At 43.3% G+C, this 25,078-nt stretch overlaps 1 protein-coding gene across 3 annotated transcripts in view; it reads left to right on the top strand.

The window, feature by feature from the left end:
• GTF2H1 (general transcription factor IIH subunit 1) overlaps positions 1 to 23,910 on the top strand; it is a 41,974-nt gene extending 18,064 nt beyond the window's left edge. For all 3 annotated transcript variants that reach the window (XM_004593735.3, XM_058663271.1, XM_058663270.1), the window contains exons 6-14: positions 8 to 87; positions 5,606 to 5,733; positions 5,817 to 5,895; positions 9,690 to 9,778; positions 10,040 to 10,157; positions 13,820 to 13,910; positions 14,340 to 14,455; positions 19,889 to 19,981; positions 22,645 to 23,910. In XM_004593735.3, the coding sequence (XP_004593792.1) occupies positions 8 to 87; positions 5,606 to 5,733; positions 5,817 to 5,895; positions 9,690 to 9,778; positions 10,040 to 10,157; positions 13,820 to 13,910; positions 14,340 to 14,455; positions 19,889 to 19,981; positions 22,645 to 22,731 (881 nt within the window). In that variant the 3' untranslated portion in view covers positions 22,732 to 23,910. The remainder of the gene's footprint in view (positions 1 to 7; positions 88 to 5,605; positions 5,734 to 5,816; positions 5,896 to 9,689; positions 9,779 to 10,039; positions 10,158 to 13,819; positions 13,911 to 14,339; positions 14,456 to 19,888; positions 19,982 to 22,644) is intronic.
• The last annotated feature ends 1,168 nt before the right edge of the window (positions 23,911 to 25,078 follow it).

The raw sequence follows: 25,078 nt of genomic DNA, 5'->3' as shown, positions 1-25,078 counted from the left end.
TTTATAGGGTTAAAAACAATGGTTTCATTAGGAGTGAAGAACCCACTGCTGGATTTGACAGCTTTGGAGGATAAACCATTAGATGAGGTAAGAGACAGTAAATGGAGTCTTTGACTGAAATCCTAGTCATAACATGTTTTACAGTTTTTAAATTACCTTAAGGGCAGATGCCTACCTGAAAAAATGAGCAGAATACTGCTCTTTGGTATAACCATTTAATGGCTTCTCATAGAACTTGGAATAATACGAAAATCATTGCCTGGAATGGGTATTTGGTGTAGTAGTTAAGATGCCTCTTGTGGGAATGGCATTGTGGTGCAACACATCTGTGCATCAAAGTGCCAGCACCCATGTTGGAATGTCAGTTTGAGCACCAGCTACGTCTCTTCTGATCTGGCTCCCTATTAATACACCTGGGAAGGAGCAGATGATGGCCCCAGTACTTGGGCCCCTGCTACCCATGTAGGGGACAAGGATAGACTTCTGACTCCTGGCTTCAGCCTGGCAGCAGATGGGAAGGTACTTATTTTTTGTCTTTTGCTCTGCCTTTCAAATCTTTTTTTTAAAAAAAACAATATTTATAGTTACTGAAAGGTAGAGAGAGAACTTCCATCCACTGGTACACTGCCCAAAATGCCTGTTAGTAGTTGGGCCTGGGACCCGGCGCAGTAGCCTAGCATCTGGAGTCCTCGCCTTCCCACACTGGAATCCCATATGGGCATCGCTTCATGTCCTGGTGACCCTGCTTCCCATCCAGCTCCCTGCTTGTAGCCTAGGAAGGCAATCCATAGGGTGGCCCAGGGCATTGGGACCCTGCACCCGCTTGGGAGACCTGGAAGAGGCTACAGGCTCCTGGCTTCAGATCAGCATAGCTCCAGCCATTATGGCCCCTTGGGGAGTGAATGGATGGAAGATCTTCCTCTCTGTCTCTCCACCTCTCTGTATATCTGACTTTCCAATAAGATTAAGTAATCTAAAAAAAAAAAAAAATACTAGGGCAATGCCTGGTCAAACCTAGGAGCCTAGAGTTTTTTCCAGGTCTTCCTGGAAGTGAATGCAGGGTCTCAGGCAGTTGGGCCGTATTCCATTACTTTTCCAAACACATTTGAGGGATATGGATCTAAAGTGAAGCAGCCAAGACTCGCCTGTATACAATGCCTGCCCCTAAATAAATGTTAAAAAGAAGAAAACAAAAAAGAAGTAACTGCGTCCTGCATTGGGATGCTTGGATTTGAGCCCCAGCTCTGCTCCTAAATCCAGCTTCTTGCCAGTTGATTTCATTGGGAAACAGCAAACAGTGGTTCAAGAATTGAAGTCCCTGACAGTCACACATAAGAAATGGGTTGAGTGGGCCCAGCGGCGTGGCCTAGCGGCTAAAGTCCTCGCCTTGAAAGCCCCGGGATCCCATGTGGGCGTCGGTTCTGGTCCTGGCGGCTCCACTTCCCATCCAGCTCCCTGCTTGTGGCCTGGGAAAGCAGTCGAGGACGGCCCAATGCACTGGGACACTGCGCCCACGTGGGAGACCCGGAAGAGGTTCCTGGTCCCGGCATCGGATCAGCGCGCACCAGCCCGTTGCAGCTCACTTGGGGAGTGAAACATCGGATGGAGGATCTTCCTCTCTGTCTCTCCTCCTCTCTGTATATCTGGCTGTAATAAAATGAATAAATCTTTAAAAAAAAAAAAAGAAAAAGAAAAAAGAAATGGGTCGAGTTCCCAGCCTCTAACCTTAAGGTGTCCCAGCCCTGGCTGTTGTATTTTGGAGAGTGAACTAGTGATTCACAGATGTTTGTGTTTTTATTTCAAATACGCATACCCATACACCATACATACATTTTTTTTTTTTTTCAAGATTTATTTTTATTGGTAGGACAGATTTCCAGAGACGGGGAGATACAGAGAAAAAGATCTTCTGTCCTCTGATTCACTCCCTCCCTAAGTGGCCACAACTGCCAGAGCTGAGCCAATCTGAAGCCAGGAGCCCGGAGCTTCTTCCAGGTCTCCCACATGGGTGCAGGATCCCAGAGCTTAGGGCCATCCTCTACTGCCTTTCCAGGCAAGCAGGGAGCTGGATGGGAAGTGGAACAGCAGAGACACGAACCAGCACCCAAGTCGGATCCTGGTTCCTGCAGGGTGAGGAATTTAAACGCTAGGCTAACACGCCAGGATCCTACATACAATTTTGATAGAAGCTCTCCTTGCTTCTCTCCAACTCAATCACTCTTGCTCCAGAAGAAATGCCCTTTCAGTTCTGTGCTAAGCTTTTTGACCTCAAGGTGTTTTCACTTGTTCTCATACCTGTTCTCCTAACTAGCCTCCCCATCATTAAGCGGCCATTCCTTCGTATCTTTTTTTTTTTTAAGATTTATTTATTTTTATGGGAAATATAGATTTACAAACTGGAGAGACCGAAAGAAAGATCTTCCATCTGCTAGTTCACTCCCCAAATGGCCACAACAATCGGTGTTGAACCTGTTCAAAGCCAGGAGCTTCTTCCAGGTGTCCCAGAACTTTGGGCCATCCTCTGCTTCTTTCCCAAGCCTTAAATAGGGAGCTGGATGGAAAGTAGAGCACCCTGGCCATGACCAGGTAGGTGCCCATGTGAGATGTGGCACTTGCAGGTGGAGAATTAGCCAATTCAGCCATCACACCAACCACTTACTTAATTTTTTTAAGATTTATTTATTTGAAAGGCAGAGTGATGAGAGAGAAAGAAATCTTCATCTACTGATTCACTTCCAGATACCTGTGACATTTGGAGCTGAGCAAGGCCAAATTGAGGAGCACAGAGCTCCATTTTGGTCTCCCATGTGGGTAGCGTGGGCCCAAGTTGTGTGTGTGGGGGGGGGGTGCTTCAGATATTATTATTATTATTTTTTTTTTTTTTTTTTTTTTTTTTTTTAGCTTTTACACCAGCATACTTTGATTCCACTTCACAGTCAAGGGTTTAACACACCATTAAGTGAAGGGGCCCAAGTACCAGTGCCATCTTTGGCTGCTTTTCTAGCTACATTAGCAGCATAGAGCTGGATCAGAGAAGAAGCAACTGGGACTCGAACCAGTGATGGATATGGGATATAAGCATTATAAGTGACCGAACTGGGTTGGAAGTAGAGCAGGTGGGCCTTGAGTCGGCACTCCAAAATGGGCTGTGGGGTGCCCGTGTCAGAAGTGGCAACTTAACCCTCTATACCATGCTAGTCTTAAATATCTGTGGGATTTAGAAAAATTTTTTTGTAATAGTTACAGAGATAATGAAGGGGAGAGAGAATGTTTGTGTTCGCTGCCTTACTCAGAGTGCTGCAGTGGACAGGTCTAGGCTAAGATGAAGCCAGGAGCTTCATCTGGATCTGCCACTCATATGCAGGGTCTCAAGAACTTGGACAATCTTCCGCTGTTTCCCAGGCACATTAGCAGGGATGTGGATCTGAAGTAGAGCAGCTGGGATCTGTTAAAGTGTCCATGTGGGATGCCGGCACTACAGACAGCAGCTTATGCAACTGTGCCATAGCCTTGGACCCTAGACATCTGGTGTAATAGTACTTACACAGAGAGACCTTCCATAACCACCCAGTCTAAAGGAGCTTCTCCCCAAGCAATTATTCCCATGGTACTCTGTTCATCATCACATTTACCACTTTGAAAAATGATCTTGTTTTCACTTTGTTTTTTACATGATACTTGGCAGTCTTCAGAGAATGAATGCTGTGAGGCTGGTCTTGTGGACTGACCTGTCACTAGTACATGGTGTATAATAGGCATGTGGAAATTCTTTGATAAGTGGGTAGATAGCATGAGAGTCTTACTATGACAGCCTTGTGTCTCACCATCTCTGCCCCACCTCATCCAAGGTGTGCTGAACTACAAATAAAGCCACGCCACAATGCATGCTATGTTGCTCTGTGCCTTTGTTTAAGCTGTTTCCTCATCCCAAAATGCCACCTTCTCCCGTCTGTGCCTAGCAAAGCTCCATGAAGCTTTCTCAGACCTACCTCTTTTCTCTCTCTCTCTCTCTCTCTCTCTTTTTTTTTTCTGGTGAGATGACCGCTAATTGCCTGTGTGTACTGGCTGACAGTACAATTGGGCCCTGGCAGCACAAGGACTCCTCGGTTTATCAAGTGATTACTAGGCACTCACTATATGCCCTGCCTGAATAGGCTAATAAATAAGAACAGGGTCAGTCTCATGAAACTTGGACTGTATAATGAGGAGTCTGACTGGCAGTTATCAAATAAAGCAAGGTGAAAATACATTGATTTTGAAATACAGTTGTGATAAAGACTAACATGATGGGAGTGACTTAAGTGGGGAAAGCTACTTCAGAAAAGATGATTAGTGAAGAGCACCCTGAAGTGATGACATGAGAACAGGTGTCTGGTCATCTACATATGATCAGTATATTCTTAATAAATGTTTAAAACACCAGTACTATTTGTTCCTCAATTTTCCATTTTATAGAGCTTGAGAAAGTAGATTACTTTGCCTTGAATTATGGTAGGAGTAATAAAGCCAGATTTTTCATCTTAGTCTCATAATCCATGTTTTCTTCACAGTGTTCTCATGCAGTGTTTTGTTAACCAAAATTACTCTTTAGAAAAGAAAAACAGTGTTTAAGACGTGTGTGTGTGTGTGAGAGAGATACTAAGATGAATTAGTGGAACAGGTATTTGACGTAGTGATTAAGATACTGCTTGCAGGAACTGATTGCTGTAGTAGGTAAAGCTGCTGTTCGCCAGTGCCAGCATTCCATGTGAATGCCAGCTCCTCTTCCAGTCCAGCTCCCTGCCCATGTACCTAGGAAGTTTATTAGTGGCATCAGACATTATACACTGAGGGTCATATGGGATAAGGGAGGAAGTATTGAGCTTATCAACAAAACCCATCAACTGTTTCTATACTTTTGTTCGAAACTCCTTTGGTTTTGTATATTCCACCAGATGTTCTCATTCACATGCTATCCACTCAACTGTTCTCATACAAATGATATCCAATCAGTTATACAAAAAGTATCCATTTGGTTGTTATCATACAAATATTGTCCAATCCACTGTAATCCTGTGCTCACTGACCTTCTAGGGTCACAATGTTCTCCTACAGGAGACTGGAATGGAGTTGACTCCAGAGCTTCAGCTTGGCCCAGACCTTGCCACCAGTGTTTCTTGGGGAGTGAGCCAGCAGATGGAAGATTGCTTGTCTCTTTCTCTGTTGCTCTGCCTTTAAAATAAATAAATCCATTTTGAAAAATCAGAATCTCAGGGGTCAGTACTAAGATATAGCATGGAAAACCACTGCCTGCAAAACCAGCATCCCATACGGGCATTGGCTCGAGTCCTGGCTGCATGTCCTTTCCAGTTCCTTACTAATGTACCCGGCAAAGCAGCAGAAGGTTGTCCGAGCGCTTAGTCCTCTTCACCCATGCAGGATATCTGAAAGACACTCTTGGCTCCTGGCTTCAGACCCACTCTGCTCCAACCATTGCAGCTCTCTTGGGAGTCAACCAGTGAATGAAATATCTGTCTTGTTTCTCTGCTCTCTATAAGCTGCCTTTTAATTTTAAGGGAAATCAGAACTTTACTTTGATTTTAATGTGCTAACTTATTTTCCATAGGGCTATGGCATTTCCTCCGTGCCATCTGCTTCCAATTCTAAATCCATAAAGGAGAATAGTAATGCTGCCATCATCAAGCGATTTAACCATCACAGTGCCATGGTTCTGGCAGCAGGTCTCAGGAAACAGTTAAGTATACATGTCAAAGTGCCGTGAATTGTGATGATGATCTGACTATAGTTTTTAACATTGATTTTTCTCTTGTTTTAAGAGAAGCACAAAACGGTGAGCCCAGAAGCATTGATGGAAATTCCGGAGATGCAGACTGTGTTCAGCCAGCAGTCAAAAGGGTATGAACAGGCAAAATATAAAATTATACCTTTTGGGGATGGGGTTTCTCCACACAGCTTTTGTGTGAATGCTTACATAGCTTCTTTTATGTGAGTCAAGATGTCAGACATTTAGGCTGAAAATGTAGAGCACTGTAGTGAGCACTTCCTCAGAATTGTCCATTAACCAGATTGACGGGCTTTTTCCTTCACCCGGGCATGTACACAAAAATGTGTATGAGAGAGAGCTTGTTTTCTAGGAGGGAATGTTCCAGTGAGGCAGTATGAGAGAAAGCAAAACTAGTTTAGAAAGTTTCGTGTATTTGTTTTTGCAAGAAAGTGCATTGACCCTAGTGTAAAATTAGCATTCAGAACTGATAGTTATCTTTTCATTCTGAACTCATTTTGGGATGTGGCGGAATATGGACAGAGTTCGCTATTTGCTTTTTTTCCATTGCTACAAGTTTGTCAAACTACTGTATCTCTCTTACCCTCTAATTTTCAAAGGCTCTTCCTCCCCAGTTATAAAAATAGGTTATGATAAAGCTTTCTCATCATTTGCATTAAAATTTCAAAGTCTTATGCCTTTAATTCTTTCTGTATATAGCAGTCTACTTCTGATCATTTATTTTTAAGAAATTTCATTTTTTGTGAAAATTTAAATACAAATGCTCATTAAAGAATTTTGATAATAGATAAAGTAGTAAGTATTTTGATATCTGTAATGTATCTATACAGTGGGGTTTTTCCCCTCTGTTTAATGTTTTTGTTTATTTGAAAGGCTGAAACAGATCTCCCAACAAAAGCCGGAAGCAGGGAATTCGGTCTGAGTCTTAACACGGGATTCAAGGTCTTTGAGCTTTCAGCCTCTGCCCCTGGGGTGCACATTAGCAAGAAGCTGAAATCAGAAATAACCTGGGGCTTGAACCCTCATTCCAGGATGGGATGTGGCCAAACACCCATCCCTGTGTCATGGGACTTAATGGAACTATGAATGACTTTAAAATTCATGGGTTGGGCACATGGTTAATTAGTTAAGTTACCATTTGGATTTCCTATATATATAGTACCCAAGTACCTGTTTTGAATGCCTGCTACTCTGCTTCTCATCCGACTGCCTGGTAAGGTGTATCCTGGAAGCAGGTTGTAGCAGGAAAACTTAACTCCCTCCTACCTATTTGGGAGGCCTGGATTGAGTTCAGGGTTCCTGAGTTGAGCCTGGCCTACCATGCATTTGGGAGGAAACCACCAGATACATGGTCTTTTTTTTTTTTACCATCTCTTCGTCTTTAAATTAAATGAGGATTTAAAGATTTTATAAAAATTTAGATGGATTGATGAAATGCAAATAGTCTTAGAGTTAAGGTGATTTGTTTTTCCAGCTTTATAGTGGGCTTATCATGGTTATGAATTTATCAGGATTCAGTCACATCAGTGATTCAGCATTCGTATAGCATCCAAATCAGTTGACTGGACAAACATTTGGCATAACAGTTAACAGGTCAGTGTCCCATATTGGAGATCACTGACTACTACCTCTGGCCCCTGTTTCCTGCTGCTGCAGACCCTGGGAGGTAGCAGTGATAGCTCAAGTAATTGGGCTCCTGCCACTCAAGTAGGAGACCCAGGTTGCATGTCTAATATTGGGTTCAGTCCCAGCACAGCCCCAACTTATATTTTTATTTTAGTTTTTATTTTTTGTTTTCAATACTTATCTTTATTGAAAAGACATCTACAGAGAGAAGGAAAGACAGAAAAATCTTCCATCTACTGGTTTACTCCCCAAGTGGTCAACACAGCTGGAGCAGAACCAGTCCAAAACCAAGAGGAGCCCAGAGCTTCCTCCTGGTCTCCCACACGGAGGCAGGGTCCCAAGGTTTTGGATGATCCTCGACTGCTTTCCCAGGGCATAAACGGGGAAGTGGAGCAGTGAGATGAATTGGTGCGTACATAAGACCCTGACAGATGGAAGACAAGCATGTAGCCACTAGGCTGTCACGCAGGGACCTGAAATCTTTTTTGAAAGATCTAAGCCAGCGCAGTACCTATTGACTAACCAGGATCCCATAGGGGTGGTGGTTCTAGTCCTGGCTGATCCACCTCCCGTTTAGCTCCCTACTTGTGGCCTGGAAGAGCAGTCGAGGACAGCCCAAAGCCTTGGAACCCTGCACCTGCGTCGGAGACCCAGAAGAAGCTCCTGGCTCCTAGCTTGAATGGCCTAGCTCCGGTCATTGCATTCACTTGGGAAGTGAACCAGCATATGAAAGGTCTTTCTGTATCTCCTCCATATATCTGCCTTTCCAATAAAAATGATAAATAATCTTTTTTTAAAGACTATACAGAATTGTACAATAAAATTCAAAATTTAAAATAAAGATTTAAGGGCCCGGCGGCGTGGCCTAGCAGCTAAAGGCCTCACCTTGAACACCGGTATCCCATATGAACGCCGGTTCTAATCCCGGCAGCTCCACTTCCCATAAAGCTCCCTGCTTGTGGCCTGGGAAAGCAGTCAAGGACGACCCAAATCCTTGGGACTCTGCACCCGCGTGGGAGACCCGGAAGAGCTTCTGGCTTCCAGCTTCAGATCAGCATAGCACCGGCCATTGTGGTCATTTGCGGATTGAATCATCGGATGGAATATCTTCCTCTCTGTCTGTCCTTCTATCTGTATATCTGACTGTTCCAATAAAAATAATAGAATAAATCTTTTTAATAAAATAAATACATAAATATTTTAAAACTGGGTGATAAGCCAAAAATGTAGAGGACAATGTATTTTTTTTTTTAGTAATTAAAATAAGGACGTATTTCTAATACATATTAAGGTTTTTTTAGTTGATTATTTTTTGTTTTGTTTTTGTAAGATTACCTAACAAAATAAAAAAAAAAAAAACATAAATAGATCATTGTTCTGGGAGAGGGAAAGAGAGAAGAAATAACTGTCACTACCAGAATTGTTGAAAATGAGATTTTATATGACTTGATTTTTTTTTGATGTATTTATTTATTTATTACAAAGTCAGATATACAAGGAGGAGGAGAGACAGAGAGGAAGATCCTCCGTCTGATGAATCACTCCCCAAGTGAGCACAATGGCCGGTGCTGTGCTGATTCAAAGGCAAGAGCCAGGAACTTCCTCCAGGTCTCCCATGTGGACACAGGATCCCAAAACATTGGGTCATGTCCGACTGCCTTTCTAGGCCACAAGCAGGAAGTTGGATGGGAAGTGGAGCCGCTGGATTAGAACCAGAATCCATATAGGATCCAAGTGCGTTCAAGGCGAGGACTTTAGCCGCTAGGCCACACCACCTGGCCCCATATGACTTAATATTATCAAAGCAATAACTTAATGGCTAAATCCTCATCTAGCATGCGCCAGGATCCCATATGGGTGCCAGTTCATGTCCCGGCTGCTCCACTTCCCTGCTAGCTTTCTGCTTGTGGCCTGGGAAATCAGTCAAGGATAGCCCAAAGCCTTGGGACCCTGCAGTCATATGGGAGACCCAAAAGAAGCTCCTGGCTCCTGGCCTTGGTTAGTTAAGCTCCAGCCATTGCAGCCACTTGGAGAGTGAATCATCTGACACAAGAGCTTTCTCTCTGTCTCTCCTCTCTGAATATATGACTTTCCAATAAAAATAAATTTTTATAAGAGAAAAAGTTGATTCACCCATTTATAGGATAACCATCTCTAGAAAGTGAAGCTCATGGTGAGAAGACCTCTTTGTTTTTATTTGTACAGTTTTTTCTTTTTTAAATCATGTTCACTGTGTGAAAGAAAGTTACAAAGTTGATGGTAACTGTTTTGATCATTTTAGGCAAAATTACAAGAATCTATTGAATATGAAGATCTGGGAAAAAATAATTCTGTAAAAACAATTGCACTAAACCTTAAGAAGTCCGATAGGTAAGTTTTGTGCTGTTAAACTAACTTGTAGAAAAATAATTAACTAACATAATTAATTGTTAAGTATATGTAAAAAGATGCCTTCTGTATGCATTTTGGGAAGATGTCCAAAGTGACCAAAGTCTAGAAAATAAATGTTGGGTTTTAACTGTCACGTAATTTTTGCCATTGGGGAGAACATTGGATTCACCACTAAAATGTTTGCAGAACAGTTTGCACTCCTTTATGCTTTCTAATTATTTCTTCTCTGCTAACCTTCAGGTATTATCATGGTCCGACTCCAATTCAGTCACTGCAGTATGCAACAAGTCAGGACATTATTAATTCTTTCCAAAGTATTAGGCAAGAAATGGAAGCTTATACACCAAGATTAACTCAGGTAGGTGACTTCTACAGTTCAAAGAATAGAATGCCTGCAGTTCTTGTGTCAGCTGGTAAGCACAGCCAGATGAAGCAGTACTACTTCAGATCTGAAGTATACTTAAAGAGCCCGGCGCGTGGCCTAGCGGCTAAAGTCCTCACCTTGAACACACCGGGATCCCATATGGGCACCGGCTCTAATCCCGGCAGCTCTACTTCCCATCCAGCTCTCGGCTTGTGGCCTGGGAAAACAGTCAAGGACAGCCCAAATCCTTGGGACTCTGCACCCTCGTGGGAGACCAGGAAAAAGTTCCTGGTTCCCGGCTTCGGATAGGCATAGCACTGGCGATTGTGGTCACTTGGGGATTGAATCATCGGACGGAAGATCTTTGTCTCTCCTCTTCTCTGTATATCTGACTTTCTAATAAAAATAAAATAAATCTTTAAAAAATAAATAAAATATACTTAAAGAAGTAGTTCTTTGCTCAAATACATTGAAAAAATAACTAGGGAGGAAAAAGTATTTTTCATGTTCAAATTCCATCTATAGAAAAGATGATAAATTGTTATAGGATAATGAGTTTTTTTGGTTGCTGGCTTTTTATTTCCCTATTCTCATTTATTAGAGAAATCTACTTTATTCACAGGAATGTGTTGCCAGATCAGCAGTGAATTCTTGAAACCACAGATAGCATCAACTGGATAGCGTAATGCATTTTCCTTCTTAACCGTGAACTTACCATTCACATTAGCTGTGCCTTTGGCAGCTTGAGTCGGGAGTGCCAAGTCTGACTCGGGGATGTTTGACACAGTGGACAGTGATTCAGACACTGCTTGGAACTAGTGTGCCTGGGCTTGAATCACAGCTCCACTTCTAGTGCCAGTTCCTTATTACTCCCCAGTCTTGCAAGTGGCAAATGACAGCTCAATTGCTTAGACTTCCTGCCAGTCCTGTGAGAGACTGTGATTAAGTTGATTACAGGGAGTCCAAGACAGTGGCTCAATTGGCTCATCCTCCACCTCTAAGTACTGGGATCCCATTTGGGTGCCAGCTCATGTCCTGGCTGCTCCATTTCCCATCCAGCTCTCTACTTCTGGCCTGGGAAAGCAGCGGAGGGTGGCCCAAAGCCTTGGTAGCCTGCACCCACATGGGAGAGCTGGAAAAAAGCTCCTGGCTTCTGGCTTTAGTTTGGCTCACCTCTGGCCGTTGTGACCATTTGGAAATTGAACTGCGATGGAAGATCTTTCTGTCTGCTTCTCCATAAATGTGCCTTTCTAATAATATTAAATCTTTAAAGAAAAAGATTTCAACAGTTTTTTGTTTTGTTTTAATTTATTTGTAAGAGCTAGAGACACATAGATATTCCATTTGGGGGTCACTTCCCAGTAATCCAAACAACTAGATTAGAGCCAAGCCAGGAACCAGGGGCTCCATTACTGCAGCCATCCTCTGCTGCTTCCCAGGCATATTAGCAGGAAACTGGACTAGGAGTGGTGTAGCCTGGATTGAGCTAGGTACTCTTCAGCATCCCACACTGTGCCACAACACCTGCACCTAACATGAATGAAATTTTTCTCCTTCGAACGTTAAGATTCATTTCTTTAAATATTTACTAGCTTTTTATTTTTATTGGAAAGTTAGATTTACAGGGAAAGATCTTTGTCCATTGGTTCACTCCCCAAGGAGCTGCAATAGCAGGAGCTAAGCTCATCAGGAGCCAGGAGCAGCTTCTGAGTCTCTTATATGGATCCAGGGTCCCAAGGTCTTGGGCCATTTTCTACTGCTTTCCCAGGTCACAAATGAAGCTGCATGGGATAATGAGCAACTGGGACATGAACCAGCACCCATTTGGGATCCTGGTGTGTGCAAGGCAACGATTTAACTACTAGGCTATTGCATCAGGCCCTTCTAAGATTCATTGTTACCATAGGTATTAGTAACCTTAGCTCAGAATCTTCCCTTTTTCAGAGCTTTTATCTTTTCACTTAGAGTAACATAAATGTTGTGACTTATTTGGCATATCTAAATTAATAGCATTATTGCTCTTATTCTGAGGTACCATTTATTACCTAAAATTTAAGTGAAATGAATGTAAGTCCTACAATAATTGGACCATTTGATCTGGTCACTCGCTGCTGTTACTAACACTTGGGTGACCTGTAGATTTGTTGGATGAGTCATCCAAAAGGACAAAGTGATACAATATATGATTTTTTTTTAAAGATTTATTTTTTTTATTACAAAGTCAGATATACAGAGAGGAAGAGAGAGAGGAAGAACTTGCATCCGATGATTCACTCCCCAAGTGAGCCGCAATGGCCGGTGTGCGCCAATCCGAAGCCGGGAACCAGGAACCTCTTCCGGGTCTCCCACGCGGGTGCAGGGTCCCAAAGACTTGGGCCGTCCTCGACTGCCCTCCCAGGCCACAAGCAGGGAGCTGGATGGGAAGTAGAGCAGCCGGGATTCGAACCGGCGCCCATATGGGATCCCGGGATGTTCAAGGCGAGGACTTTAGCCGTTAGGCCACGCCGCCGGGCCCAATATATGATTTTTTCACATTACTAAAATGGCACACAATTTAAAACACATTTCTTGGTTTTTGCATTTTTTTTTTTATTTTCGGATTGCAGTTGACTGCAGGTAAGCAAAACTGTGGAAGGCCAACGGCACATAATGGTGCCTGTACCTTTAAACGTGGGTAGTACTCTCTGTGTACTCTGTGGTTTCAATGAAAAAAAAAGTCGTTGCTGTAAAGCAGGGATTAGAAACTTTTTTTTTTTTTTGCCTCAAGCCTGTGTCCCACATATGATGTTATAAATACCCGAAAAGATGAAGTGGCATTGTGGCACAACGGATAAAGCTCCTTTGATCGCACATCAGGATGCCAGTTTGAGCCCTGGCTTCTTGGCTTCCAATCCAGTTCCTTGGTCTTGCACCTAGAAAAGCAGCAGAAGATGACCCAAACATGTAGGAGACCCCAATCTGGGCTCCTGCCTACAGACTTGCCCAACAACACCCATTGCAGCTACTTGGGGAATAAACGAGTAGACTGAAGATCTGTCTCTCTTTCAGATAAATATTAAATTAAATATTTTAAGAAACAGTAGCGCCTAGCACCGTGTCCTAGTGGCTTAAGTCCTCGCCTTGAAAACCCCGGGATCCCATATGGGCGCCGGTTCTAATCCCAGCAGCTCCACTTCCCATCCAGCTCCCTGCTTGTGGTCTGGGAAAGCAGTCGAGGACGGCCCAAAGATTTGGGACCCTGCACCTGTGTGGGAGAGCTGGAGGAAGTTCCGGGCTCCTGGAATTGGCGCAGCACCAGCCGTTGCGGTCACTCGGGGAGTGAATCATCGGAAGGAAGATCCTCTCTATCTCTCCTCTCTATATATCTGACTTTGCAACAAAAATTAATAAATCTTTTAAAAACATGGTAATTATAAAAATTGGCTTTCTGTATATTTATTGACTTTTGAAGCTGGTTTGTGACTGCACTGGCTGTGTCAGACCAAATAGTTCTGTGGGCCGAATGTGGCCAGTAGGCTAGATGTGTTCCCACCCCTGCAATAAAGGATGTATTGGTATAGGAAAAATATTTCCTTTCACCTTTTGCTGTAAATCTGAAATTTAGGTGAGAAAAACAGACAAAACAGAAGACTAATTTGCATCTCTGTTTCTTGCAGGTCCTCTCCAGTGGTGCTGCCAGCAGTACTATCACAGCACTGTCACCTGGAGGAGCACTTATGCAAGGAGGGACACAGCAAGCCATAAACCGTATGTAGTGCCATCCCTCTGCTCAAATGAGCTCTGAAGAGCAGACGGAGAAATGCTAGAGTTCTGTTGGGTTTCTTTTGAAACATTTCTGAGGTGGCTGTCTTGTTAAGCAGCTAGACAAGAGCTTAGAATTCTAGAATTATCTTCCTATTATGTTGATACTTGCTAGTTTCTTAATATACTCAGAGCTTCTTTCTTTCCCTGCCTCTTAGAATAGAGGGAAAACCTAGAAGTTACTCCAGAATCCCATGGGGTTTTTAATTATGAGATGTCTCAGTTACACAACTGTTTACCTTTCTCAAAGCAATACATTCTGCTTTGGTGTTGCTAGAGTGCATAATCAGATTTGTTGTCTGAATAGTCATCTTCCCAGAGGCTAGACACATAGGAAAAGAGCTTTATCCTATGTACATCTTTCTTCTTTTACAGAGATGGTGCCAAATGATATTCAGTCTGAGTTGAAACACTTGTATGTGGCTGTTGGAGAACTTCTGCGGCATTTCTGGTCCTGCTTTCCTGTTAATACACCATTCCTAGAAGAAAAGGTTGGAACTCATTCTGAATATAGCCAGCCAGCTGTTCTTGCAATGACTTAGGGAAATGTTAATTTGAAATTCAACCACAGTGTTGCATGTTGAGCATGAACCAGCCCCTGGGATAACTACTTTAAGTGCAGTATTTCATTTAAGCCTCAGAGTGTTGATAAAGTATATGTTGATTATACCCATTTTGGAGATGAGGAAATTGAGACCTACACCAATTGCATAACTAACGCAAGTTAAAACTTGGACTTCATCGCCAAGCTATTGTATGAATATTTGAAAATTAAGTTCTTTTCTTTTTTTGTAAGATTTGTTTTTTTTTAAAGATTTATATATTTTCTTACAAAGTCAGATATACAGAGAGGAGGAGAGACAGAGAGGAAGATCTTCCGTCCGATGATTCACTCCCCAAGTGAGCCGCAACGGCCGGTGCACGCCGATCCGATGGCGGGAACCAGGAACCTCTTCCGGATCTCCCACGCGGGTGCAGGGTCCCAAGGCTTTGGGCCGTCCTCGACTGCTTTCCCAGGCCACAAGCAGGGAGCTGGATGCGAAGTGTAGCTGCCGGGATTAGAACCGGCGCCCATGGGCTTTGCGGCGTGGCCTAGTGGCTAAGGTCCTCGCATTGATCCCATATGGCCGCTGGTTCTAATCCCGGCAGCTCCACTTCCTCTCTGTCTCTCCTACTCTCAGTATATCTGACTTTGCAATAAAAATAAAATAAATCTTTAAAAAAAAAAAAAAAAAAAACTGGCGCCCATGTGGGATCCTGGGGCGTTCAAGGCGAGGACTTTAGCCGCTAGGCCACGCTGCCGGGCCCGTAAGATTTATTTTTATTACAAAGTCAGATATACAGAAACGAGGAGAGACAGAGAGGAAGATCTTCCGTCCGATGATTCACTCCCAAAGTGAGCCGCAATGGCCGGTGCTATGCCAATCCGAAGCCGGGAACCAGGAACCTCTTCCAGGTCTCCCATGTGGGTGCAGGGTCCCAAAGACCTGGGCCGTCCTCGACTGCTTTCCCAGGCCACAAGCAGGGAACTGGATGGGAAGTGGAGCTTCCGGGATTAGAACCGGCGTCCATATGCGATCCCGGCGTGTTCAAGGCGAGGATTTTAACCGCTAGGCCACACCGCCGGGCCCGAAGAATGATTTCAGTGAGAAGTTTATTCGAAGTATTTTTAGGCACGAAAATCCTAATTCTTGAGTTACAAGAAATATAACACTGTGAAACACTAAAATCTTTTTAGCCAAGTAATGCATGATTGATGTGGGCAGACATGAGTTGGGTGCTGCAATCCCATGTCATAGAACCTTGTTTCGAATCCTGGCTGTAGCTTCCCCCCTCCTTTTTTTTTTTTTTTTTTTTTTTAAGATTTATTGTTATTTTTATTGGAAAGGCAGATATATAGAGAGGAGGAGAGACAGAAAGGAAGATCTTCTTTCTGTTGATTCACTCCCCAAGCGGCCGCAGTGACCAGAGCTGAGCTAATCTCTGAAGCCAGGAGTCCGGACCCTCTTCTAGGTCTCCCACGCGGGTGCAGGGTCCCATGGCTTTGGGCAGTCCTCGACTGCTTTCCCAGGCCACAAGCAGGGAGCTGGATGGGAAGCAGGGCCACCAGAATTAGAACCAGTGCCCGTATGGGATTCCGGTGCTTGCAAAGCGAAGACTTTAGCCAGTAGGCTACCGCACCAAACTCTGACTTCTAATGCAGACCCTGGGATGCAGTGGTGATGACTAGTCACCAGGTCCCTGCCACCCAGGTAGAAGACCCAGATCAAATTCCTCACTTCAGCCCCAGCCCAGCACTAGCCATTGTGGGTGCTACCTCCATATTCTTGCCATCTCTCTGCCTCTCAAATAATTTTTGTAATGAGGACTGTTGGCAGATGGGAAGATATTTATACAATAATGTGAGTAATTGCTGTACTACATGGATTGTTCTTAGAATTAAGAGAAAGGTAAATACCCCATTAGTAACAAAAAGGAAAGGCAACTCATTAAAAACTACTAGTGACAGGGCCGGCATTGTGGCACTGCCTTCACTGCCAACGTCACATATGAGCCCCAGTGTGAGTTCCTGCTGCTCTATTTCCATCCAGCTCCATGCTAATAATCTTGGTAAAGCCGTGGAAGATGGCTCACAAAAGACCATTTTTCACCCATTAATTTGCAGAAGAACAAAAACCTAAAAATTATCATTCTTGGCCAGATTGCTAAGAGTCTTCCACTGCTAGATTATTTAAAGTGCTTTTATTTAGAAGTTCAACAGTTGCCGGGCCTGGCACGGTTGCCTAACAGCTAAAGTCCTGACCTTGAAGGCCCCAGGATACCATACGGGTGCCAGTGCCAGTTCTAATCCCGCCAGCTCCACTTCCCATCCAGCTCCCTGCTTGTGGCCTGGGAAAGCAGTTGAGGACAGCCCAATGACTTGGGACCCTGCACCCGCATGGGAGACCTGGAAGAAGGTCCTGGCTCCTAGCTTTGGAGATCGACTCAGCTCTGGTCATTGCAACCACTTGGGGAGTGAATCATCAGATGGAAGATCTTCCTGTCGCTCCTCTTCTCTTTATATCTGACTTGCAATAAAAATGTTTAAATCTAGTAAAAATTAAAAAGAGAAGAGAAAGTCAACAGTTTGTCGGCCCAGCACAGTGGCTCAGTTGGCTAACGCTTCACCTTGCTTATGCTGGGATCCCATACGGACACATCTTTGTGTACGTAGCAAGCAGCAGAAGATGGCCCAAAGCCTTGGGACTCTATATTCATGTGGGTACCCAGAGGAGGCTCCTGGCTTTGGATCGGCCATTGAAACCACTTGGGGAGTTGAGCCAAGTGTGTCTCATTCTCACTGTCATTTAGTCCAAAATACGCCTTTCCAGTAAAAATCAATTTTTTAAAAAAAAAGAAACTCAGCAGCTGAAACTATTGTATTGAGTAAGTTAAACCTCTGCCTGCAGTGCCAGAGTCCCACCTGAATGTCAGTCCAAGTACCAGCTACTCCACTTCCAACCCAGCCTCTCTGCTAATGTGTTTGGGAAGGAAGCACAAGGTGGCCCAAGTCCTTGGGCTTCCACTCCCACCTAGGAGACCCAAGAGATGCTCATGGCTTCCAACCAGCTCAGGTTGTAGACAGGAAACGGTCAGCGGGGATGCACTTATACCTCACTGGGTGGGACACAAAGATTAGTTACTCCTCACTGGGGTATGGAAGATTTCTTTGCACACCCCTCCTAAACATGCTCACCTAAACTGTTGACATATATCCTGTTAGAATTATAGAGTTAGACCACCTGAAAAACAGCCAGGTTCAACAAAATCATGCTTCAATGCTATAAACTGCTAAAGACTAAAATTAAAATAGGCATGAAACAGCTGAATAGCAATCTAAGCCATTTTAACATGAATAGAACACGGTTGAATGTAAACCAAAATTGAATGTCTATAAAGAAGTCACAGGTTGTGGTTGAGAACCTGCATTTTCGTATTAACATATTGGTTAATCAATACCATGTCAATTAATGCCATAATGTTGTAAATGGTTGGAAATATTATGTTGCGGCTTTTAATTGATTGGGATGATACTCTGTCGGCTCTAACTTCAGACCAGAGATGGTCTTACCAGGAGACCATTGAACTTACCAGGACAATAAGATGCTGGACTTTATGCTTGGTAAATACCTCCAATGAAAGAATGTCAATTGAATTTGAACTATGGAAATGCAACAAGGTGGAGCAAGCCACCATGGGGGGAGGGCTTGGGGAGGGGCAGGGGGGAATTCCAGTACATTAAGAAATGTATCACATAATGCAATGTAATTAATTAAAAAAAAAGGAAATGCAATAAAAATATATGTTTAAAAAAAAAAATACAGCAACAAGGTGGAGGAATCCACCATGGGGGGAGGGAATGGAGAGGGGTTGGGGGAATCTCATAGCCTATGAGACAGTATCACATAATGCAATGTAATTTAAAAAAAAAAAAAAGAATAAACTACTTCATGTCAAGAAAAATTTAAAAATAAAAAATTAGGGCCTGGCAGCGTGGCCTAGCGGCTAAAGTCCTCGCCTTGAATGCGCCAGGATCCCATATGGGAGCCAGTTCTAATCCTGGTAGCTCCACTTCCCATCCAGCTCCCTGCTTGTGGCCTGGGAAAGCAGTCCAGAACTGCCCAAATCCTTGGGACTCTGCACCCACGTGGGAGACCTGGAAGACCTGCAAGAGGTTCCTGGCTCCTGGCTTTGGATCGGTACGCATTGGCCCATTGCGGCTCACTTGGGGAGTGAATCATCGGACGGAGGATCTTCCTCTCTGTCTCTCCTCCTCTGTATATCTGACTTTGTAATAAAAATAAATCTTTAAAAAAAAAATAGGGCCCGGCGGCGTGGCCTAGCGGCTAAAGTCCTCGCCTTGAACGCACCGGGATCCCATATGGGCGCCAGTTCTAATCCCGGCAGCTCCACTTCCCATCCAGCTCCCTGCTTGTGGCCTGGGAGGGCAGTCGAGGACGGCCCAAGTCTTTGGGACCCTGCACCCGCGTGGGAGACCCAGAAGAGGTTCCTGGTTCCCGGCTTCGGATCGGCACAGCACCGGACGCTGCGGTCACTTGGGGAGTGAATCATCGGATTGAAGATCTTCCTCTCTTTCTCTCCTGCTCTCTGAATATCTGACTTTGTAATAAAAATGAACATCTTTTCTAATTTTTAAATTTATTATTATTATTTTTGAAGATTTATTTATTATTATTGGAAAGCCGGATATACAGAGAGAAGGAGAGACAGAGAGGAAGATCTTCCATCCAATGATTCACATGCGTATGCAGGGTCACAAAGCTTTGGGCTGTCCTCGACTGCTTTCCCAGGCCACAAGCAGGGAGCTGGATGGGAAGTGGTGCTTCCGGGATTAGAGCCGGGGCCCATATGGGTTCCCGGCGTGTTCAAGGCGAGGACTTTAGCCTCTAGGCCATGCCACCAGGCCCTGTAGCCATTTTTGAAGTGAGCCAGTGGATGGAAGATCTCTTTTTCCATCTCTGTAAATCTGCCTTTCAAGTAAGAAGTTAAAGAGAAAAAAAAAACGAACATGAATGTAAAGTAATTACGATTGTGTAAAAGAACAGAGGTACTCCTCTGTTAGTAATAAACATTAGAAATGATATAAATATCAGAGGTGGGATTGATTAAAGGTGTAGTTAGTATGTTGATACATTGAAATACTGTATCTCAATTTTTAAAACACGTGCTTTATTTTTTTTTAAATGTATATACATTTGTACACATACCACAGGAAAATTGCAAAATGATGTGAATTATAACCAAAGCATTAAAGATGTAGGAAGTGTTAAAGTAACCTTTCTATGTGAATTCTGGTGTCTTTCTCTTGGTTTTACTAGGTTTATTTTGAGATTTTTTCAGTAATTGTTTTTTATCTTTTTTAGGTAATAAAAATGAAAAGTAATTTGGAGCGATTCCAAGTAACAAAGCTCTGCCCATTCCAAGAAAAAATTCGAAGACAGTATTTAAGCACAAATGTAAGACAATCAAATTTTCTGCTCAAATTAAAATGATTAATTTTGCTTTGTTGTGGGTCGGTGCTGCCTAGAGTGCTATGGTGATTTTTTTTTTTTTTAATAATTATAATTGAAAAGTGTATCATGCCTTCATAAGAACATGTATGGTCTGTGTTTTTTTTTAATTGAATGTCCAAGTGCTTATCAATCAGGAAAGGTTAGTAGAATGTTCTAATGCATGTTCCTTGAGTACCCTGTCTGATTGCATACCACTTCCTTCTCTTCAAAAATTAAAATTGACCAGACATTTGACATAATCATCTGTATGCTTTCTTTATAGATTTAGAACTTATTTTTGTATTCTTAAAAGTGTGTATTTTTATTCTGGGAAAACTCAGCAGCAAACATAGCATTGTAGGGAAGGTAAAATTGCCTCCAGAGTAAACTAAACATTCCTTAGGTTTTGTCTGGCTTCTGGCTGCTGTATTAATATGTAATGGAAAGCAGAGCTTTACAATTAAAGGCAAAAAAAAAAAATCATTAAGATTTTGTGTCTATTCCCTAAATGTTCTAAATGAATTTTCTCAAAATACAAAACAGCATTACTTTGAAAAGAAGCTTGTTCCAGGATACAGGTGTTAGGATTTTAACCTCTAGGACCCTGCCAGTGTTCTGGATGAGTTAGTATAAAATTGGGTGAGGTTTATGATTCAACAAGAGCCAGCAAAGCCCTCCCCACCAATCCCCTGCCCCATTGGGCCTGTTAACTTACAAACTTCTTGTGAAATACTGCTGGCAGCATTTGAGTCCTAAACCTCTTACTATATAGTAATTGGGGTAAACAGTGTATTCCACTAACAGGTAGGATGTCCTGGACATGTGACTAAGTCAGTGGTTTGACTCAGGTGTTAGGAGTGGGGAATGCTATGGGCTGTAGACAGTGATAGCCAGCACCCCTTGACAGTGGGCAAATGAAATGTGGCTGTGTCCCCTACCCTCTGTTCACAGCTTGGGCAAGTCAGTGAAGATGTTAATGTGCTTTATATTTCTAATTATGCAATCTCAAAACAGTTCCTGAAGGTGGGACCTAACAGCAATGGAATGTTAATTCCATCCTTAAGGAGAGGCCCTCAGTGTCTCCAACCCCTCCCTTCCTGTCGGCAGTTACTAAAGTTAATCAGAAGTATTGCCTTGTATAAGACATTGTACTTTGCACCTTTCAAACTGATTGGAGGGTGAAAGCTTAAATACCCCTGACTTGTGCCACGCATTGCAGTGGTTCCTGGCTTGTAGCAGGAGCTGCTGTCAGAGAAGAAGCTCATCGTCTCTTCCCCAAGACAGGCGAGGGTGACAGGCCTTGGCTTGCGTGCATCTTTGGACTGCACTGTGCAGTGTGACTCGAGGTCTGTGGTAAAGAGGATTCTGCGTTGGGGACAGCAAGCTGGAAGCTGTGGTGTTGAGGTGTGCTCCCCACATCTCTTCTAAGTGATGGAATAGAGCCATAGTCCATCAAGCAGTAATTTTTAGTATCCAGAAACTATAATGATAGTAGATGTGGCAAGGAAGTCTCTTCACTCTGTACCTCTTTTATGTAAGTAATTGACAAATTGAAAGAATCTAGGACTTCTGGTGGCCTCCCAGAATTGACCTGTAGACTTTCTAAAACTTTTGCTTCGAACCACATAAATCTTGTCCACCTCCAGGACAGCAGTTATCTCAAGGACACTGCACTTCAAGAGTTGTTCTGATCCTGTTGATTCCAGTTATGTCTGTAACTAGGACGAACCTTTCTCTGTTCTGTGTCCACCTCTAAGATGTGATGTAATACGTTATCCAGAGCCTTGAGATCATTTAACTAGTAGGTAATCTATGAAGTTACTGAAATCCTGTCACATTGGAGCTGGAAAAGTGTGTTCAGAAAACATCAGTGCTTCCCAGAATTGTGCAAAAGAATTAACTAAAGGTGCTTTGGAAAGTCAAAGATGCCTGGGGCAGGAGTGATGGCCTGGCAGGGAGATGCCCTGTCCCACACTGGAGTACCTGTGTTGTCTCCAGCTTCCAGCCCCTCTCCTAGCTTCCTGCTCCTCTCCTAGCTTCCTGCTAACCAGACTAAGAGGCAGTGCTTGGATTAAGAATTAGGTTCCTGCCATCCACCTAACCATTGTGGTTATTTTGGGAGTCAGTCAACAGGTGGGCATTCTGTTTTTTTTCTCTCTCTCTCCATCAAATTATAGATAAGTAAATAAAAGAAGAAAGGTTCCTAAACCTCATCCTGAGCCTACAGAATCTGAATCTTTAAGGGTAGTATGTTATTGAATGTTCTGTGAAAAAAGTAATATCACTATTTTGTGCTTAGTTTTCCCAGTGTTTGAATCTGGAAATTGCCAGTTGAGTTTGGCTCCCACCCCCAGGCCCATTGACAGAAGGGATGAACCAATTACTCACTTTGATACCGCCCATTTAGACATTGTGGGTGAATTTCCCGCCCCTTTGCTGCACATCCCCGTGTCTTTGCATTGTGAATGTCTACCTGCACTTGTGCAGGGGGTTTGCATGTTGCCTCATTTTGACTGGCACTTAGAGCTGAGCGTAGAAACCACACACAGCAGAGTCAGGTCAGACACAGGAACTTGCGTTCCTTTGTCAGTTGTTAAATGTCTCCGTTTCTTTGTTTTCTTTTTCAGTTGGTGAGCCACATAGAAGAGATGCTCCAGACAGCCTACAACAAGCTCCATACGTGGCAGTCTCGGCGCCTGATGAAGAAAACGTGAGGTGTCTGTGGCATTCCATGTTCTGTGAGATTAAAGAAAAATGCGGCCTGCAATGACTCTGGAAACCTGGCCTAGCAGCCATGCAGATGACCACACGGGAGTGACAGGCAGCATCTGCACCATGCCATCTCCCAGAGCTGATGCTATTGTACTTGCACATTGGGAACTGAAAAGAAGGAAGGAACTGAGTCAATGAAATGCTGGGGAGATAAATTAAGGCAGAACCAAAATGAACTAGGTGGCTAATATATATATGTATGTATGTATGTGTGTGTACATATGTGTGTGTACATACATATATTTTAAGACTGTTTACTGCAGTTACTCAGGAACTGCTTTTGATTCACATTAAGCTGCTTTCAGAAATTTAAAAATACTTTTTTAAAGGGTGCATTGATCAAATCTGAGGTTTTTTGTTTTTGTTTTTGTGTTATTTTTTTTTCTGTATAAATTGTTTTCCTAAGTTTATGGCACAGGGTAGACCCAAAGTATTCCTCCCTCATCGTCCCCTTGGATACTGAAACTTCTGTGACTTCCTCTCGTACCCTACATCTGCAGGTTTAAGAGGGTGCTTTAAAACAGAGGGTGACTGTTGCTTAGCTATCCAGAAGCAGTTGTAGTCAGAAGACATCGTTGGTCCTGTGTTTCCTAGGGAAATAAGCAGCGATAAATATTGCACTGAATGTTGGTGGTCTTGAGGCCCTAAATAATAAAGAGGGAACATGTTTGCAGAAAGCTGCGTGGGGTTTTATATGCAGAATGTTGTCAGAAGACAATGGCGCTGCATGTTTTTCTTTGAGTGCAAATGTATATTGCTAAGTTTTTTTAAAGATGGCATGTGCTTTGAAAGAGGAAATTGCATTTTTAAGAGTTTAAAATCTTATGAGTGAAAAATATAAGAAATCTTACTTATTTTCACCTCTTCAGAAGAAATAAAAGATGTTTCGCATATCTTCTCCAGTATCTGTTACTGTCCTTGGCGAATTGATAATCATTGCATAGAGACTGAAGAGCCGAAGAGCCTAAGTCCAAAAAAGTACATGAATATATATATATATATTCTTGTTATAGAAACTGTGCCATATCTTGTTCCTAACAGGATCAACTCACTGTTTATATTAGACTTCAGATGTCTTGTGTTAAAAATTACACGGAACAGTAAAACTTTTTACAGATACTCTTCTAACTGACACGTCTTATGATTTTTCATTATTTGTGATATTTACTTGGGTGGACCGCTCAAGGACTCCTCATTCTTGGAGAGGCTTCCATCCAATAGCGTACTCTGAATGTCCACAATGAAAGCGTTACTGGAAACTCAGTCCAAGTCTAATATGGGTGGCAAGGACTCCGATTAATTGACCCTTCGCCCCTGCCTCGCAGGCTCTGCATTAGCAGCTCAAGCATCACTCTCAGGTCCTCCAGTGTGGGCTGCGGGCATCGTTTTTTACTGTCTTAGGAGCTAGTGTTCTTCACATAATAGTTACGAGTCAAAACCTCTTCAGATGTGGAGCTGCTAAAAGAAACACCCAGTCCACATCATTTCCTGCCTTCGTCCTGCCTATTTCTTACTCACATCGATGGTTGAATCTCTTATACCTTCCGGTGTCACAAAGTGCTTTTTTTGTTGTTTTTAAGATATATTTTTATTGCAATCAGATATACAGGAGGAGATACAGAGAGATCTTCCAACCGGTGATTCACTCTACAAGTGACCGCAACAGCCAGAGCTGAGCCAATCCCAAACCAGGAGCCCGAAGCCTCCTCCGTGTGTGCAGGATACCAAGGCTTTGGGCTGTCCTCAAGTGCTTTCCCAGGCCACAAACAGAGAGCTGGATCGGAAGCAGGGCTGCCAGGATTAGAACGGTGCCCATATGGGATCCTGGCACGTGCAAGGTGAAGACTTTACCTGCTTAGCCTATCTCGCACCAGACCCTTTTTTTTTTTTTTTTAAGAAAGGTCATGGAGCCTGGCAGCGTGGCCTAGCGTCTAAAGTCCTCGCCTTGAACGCCCTGGGATCCATGCTGGTTCGTATCACAGCAGCTCCAGTTCTCTATTTACAGCCTAGGGAAGCAGTGAGGATGGCCCAAGTCCTTGGGTCCCTCCCACGTGGGAGACACAGAATCTCCTGGCTCTTGCTGGCACAGCCCATGCCATGGCCTTTCTTTTTTCTTTTTTTTTAAAGATTTATTTATTTTATTGCAAAGTCAGATATACAGAGAGGAGGAGAGACAGAGAGGAAGATCTTCCATCCGATGATTCACTCCCTAAGTGAGCCGCAACGGCTGGTGCTACACCGATCCGGAGCTGGGAACCGGGAACCTCTTCCAGGTCTCCCATGTGGGTG

The sequence above is a fragment of the Ochotona princeps genome, chromosome 4, assembly GCF_030435755.1.
Source record: "Ochotona princeps isolate mOchPri1 chromosome 4, mOchPri1.hap1, whole genome shotgun sequence".
Lineage (NCBI taxonomy): Eukaryota > Metazoa > Chordata > Mammalia > Lagomorpha > Ochotonidae > Ochotona > Ochotona princeps.
The sequence above is the reverse complement of the archived record's forward strand: the minus strand, read 5'-3'. Positions and strand labels throughout refer to the sequence as shown.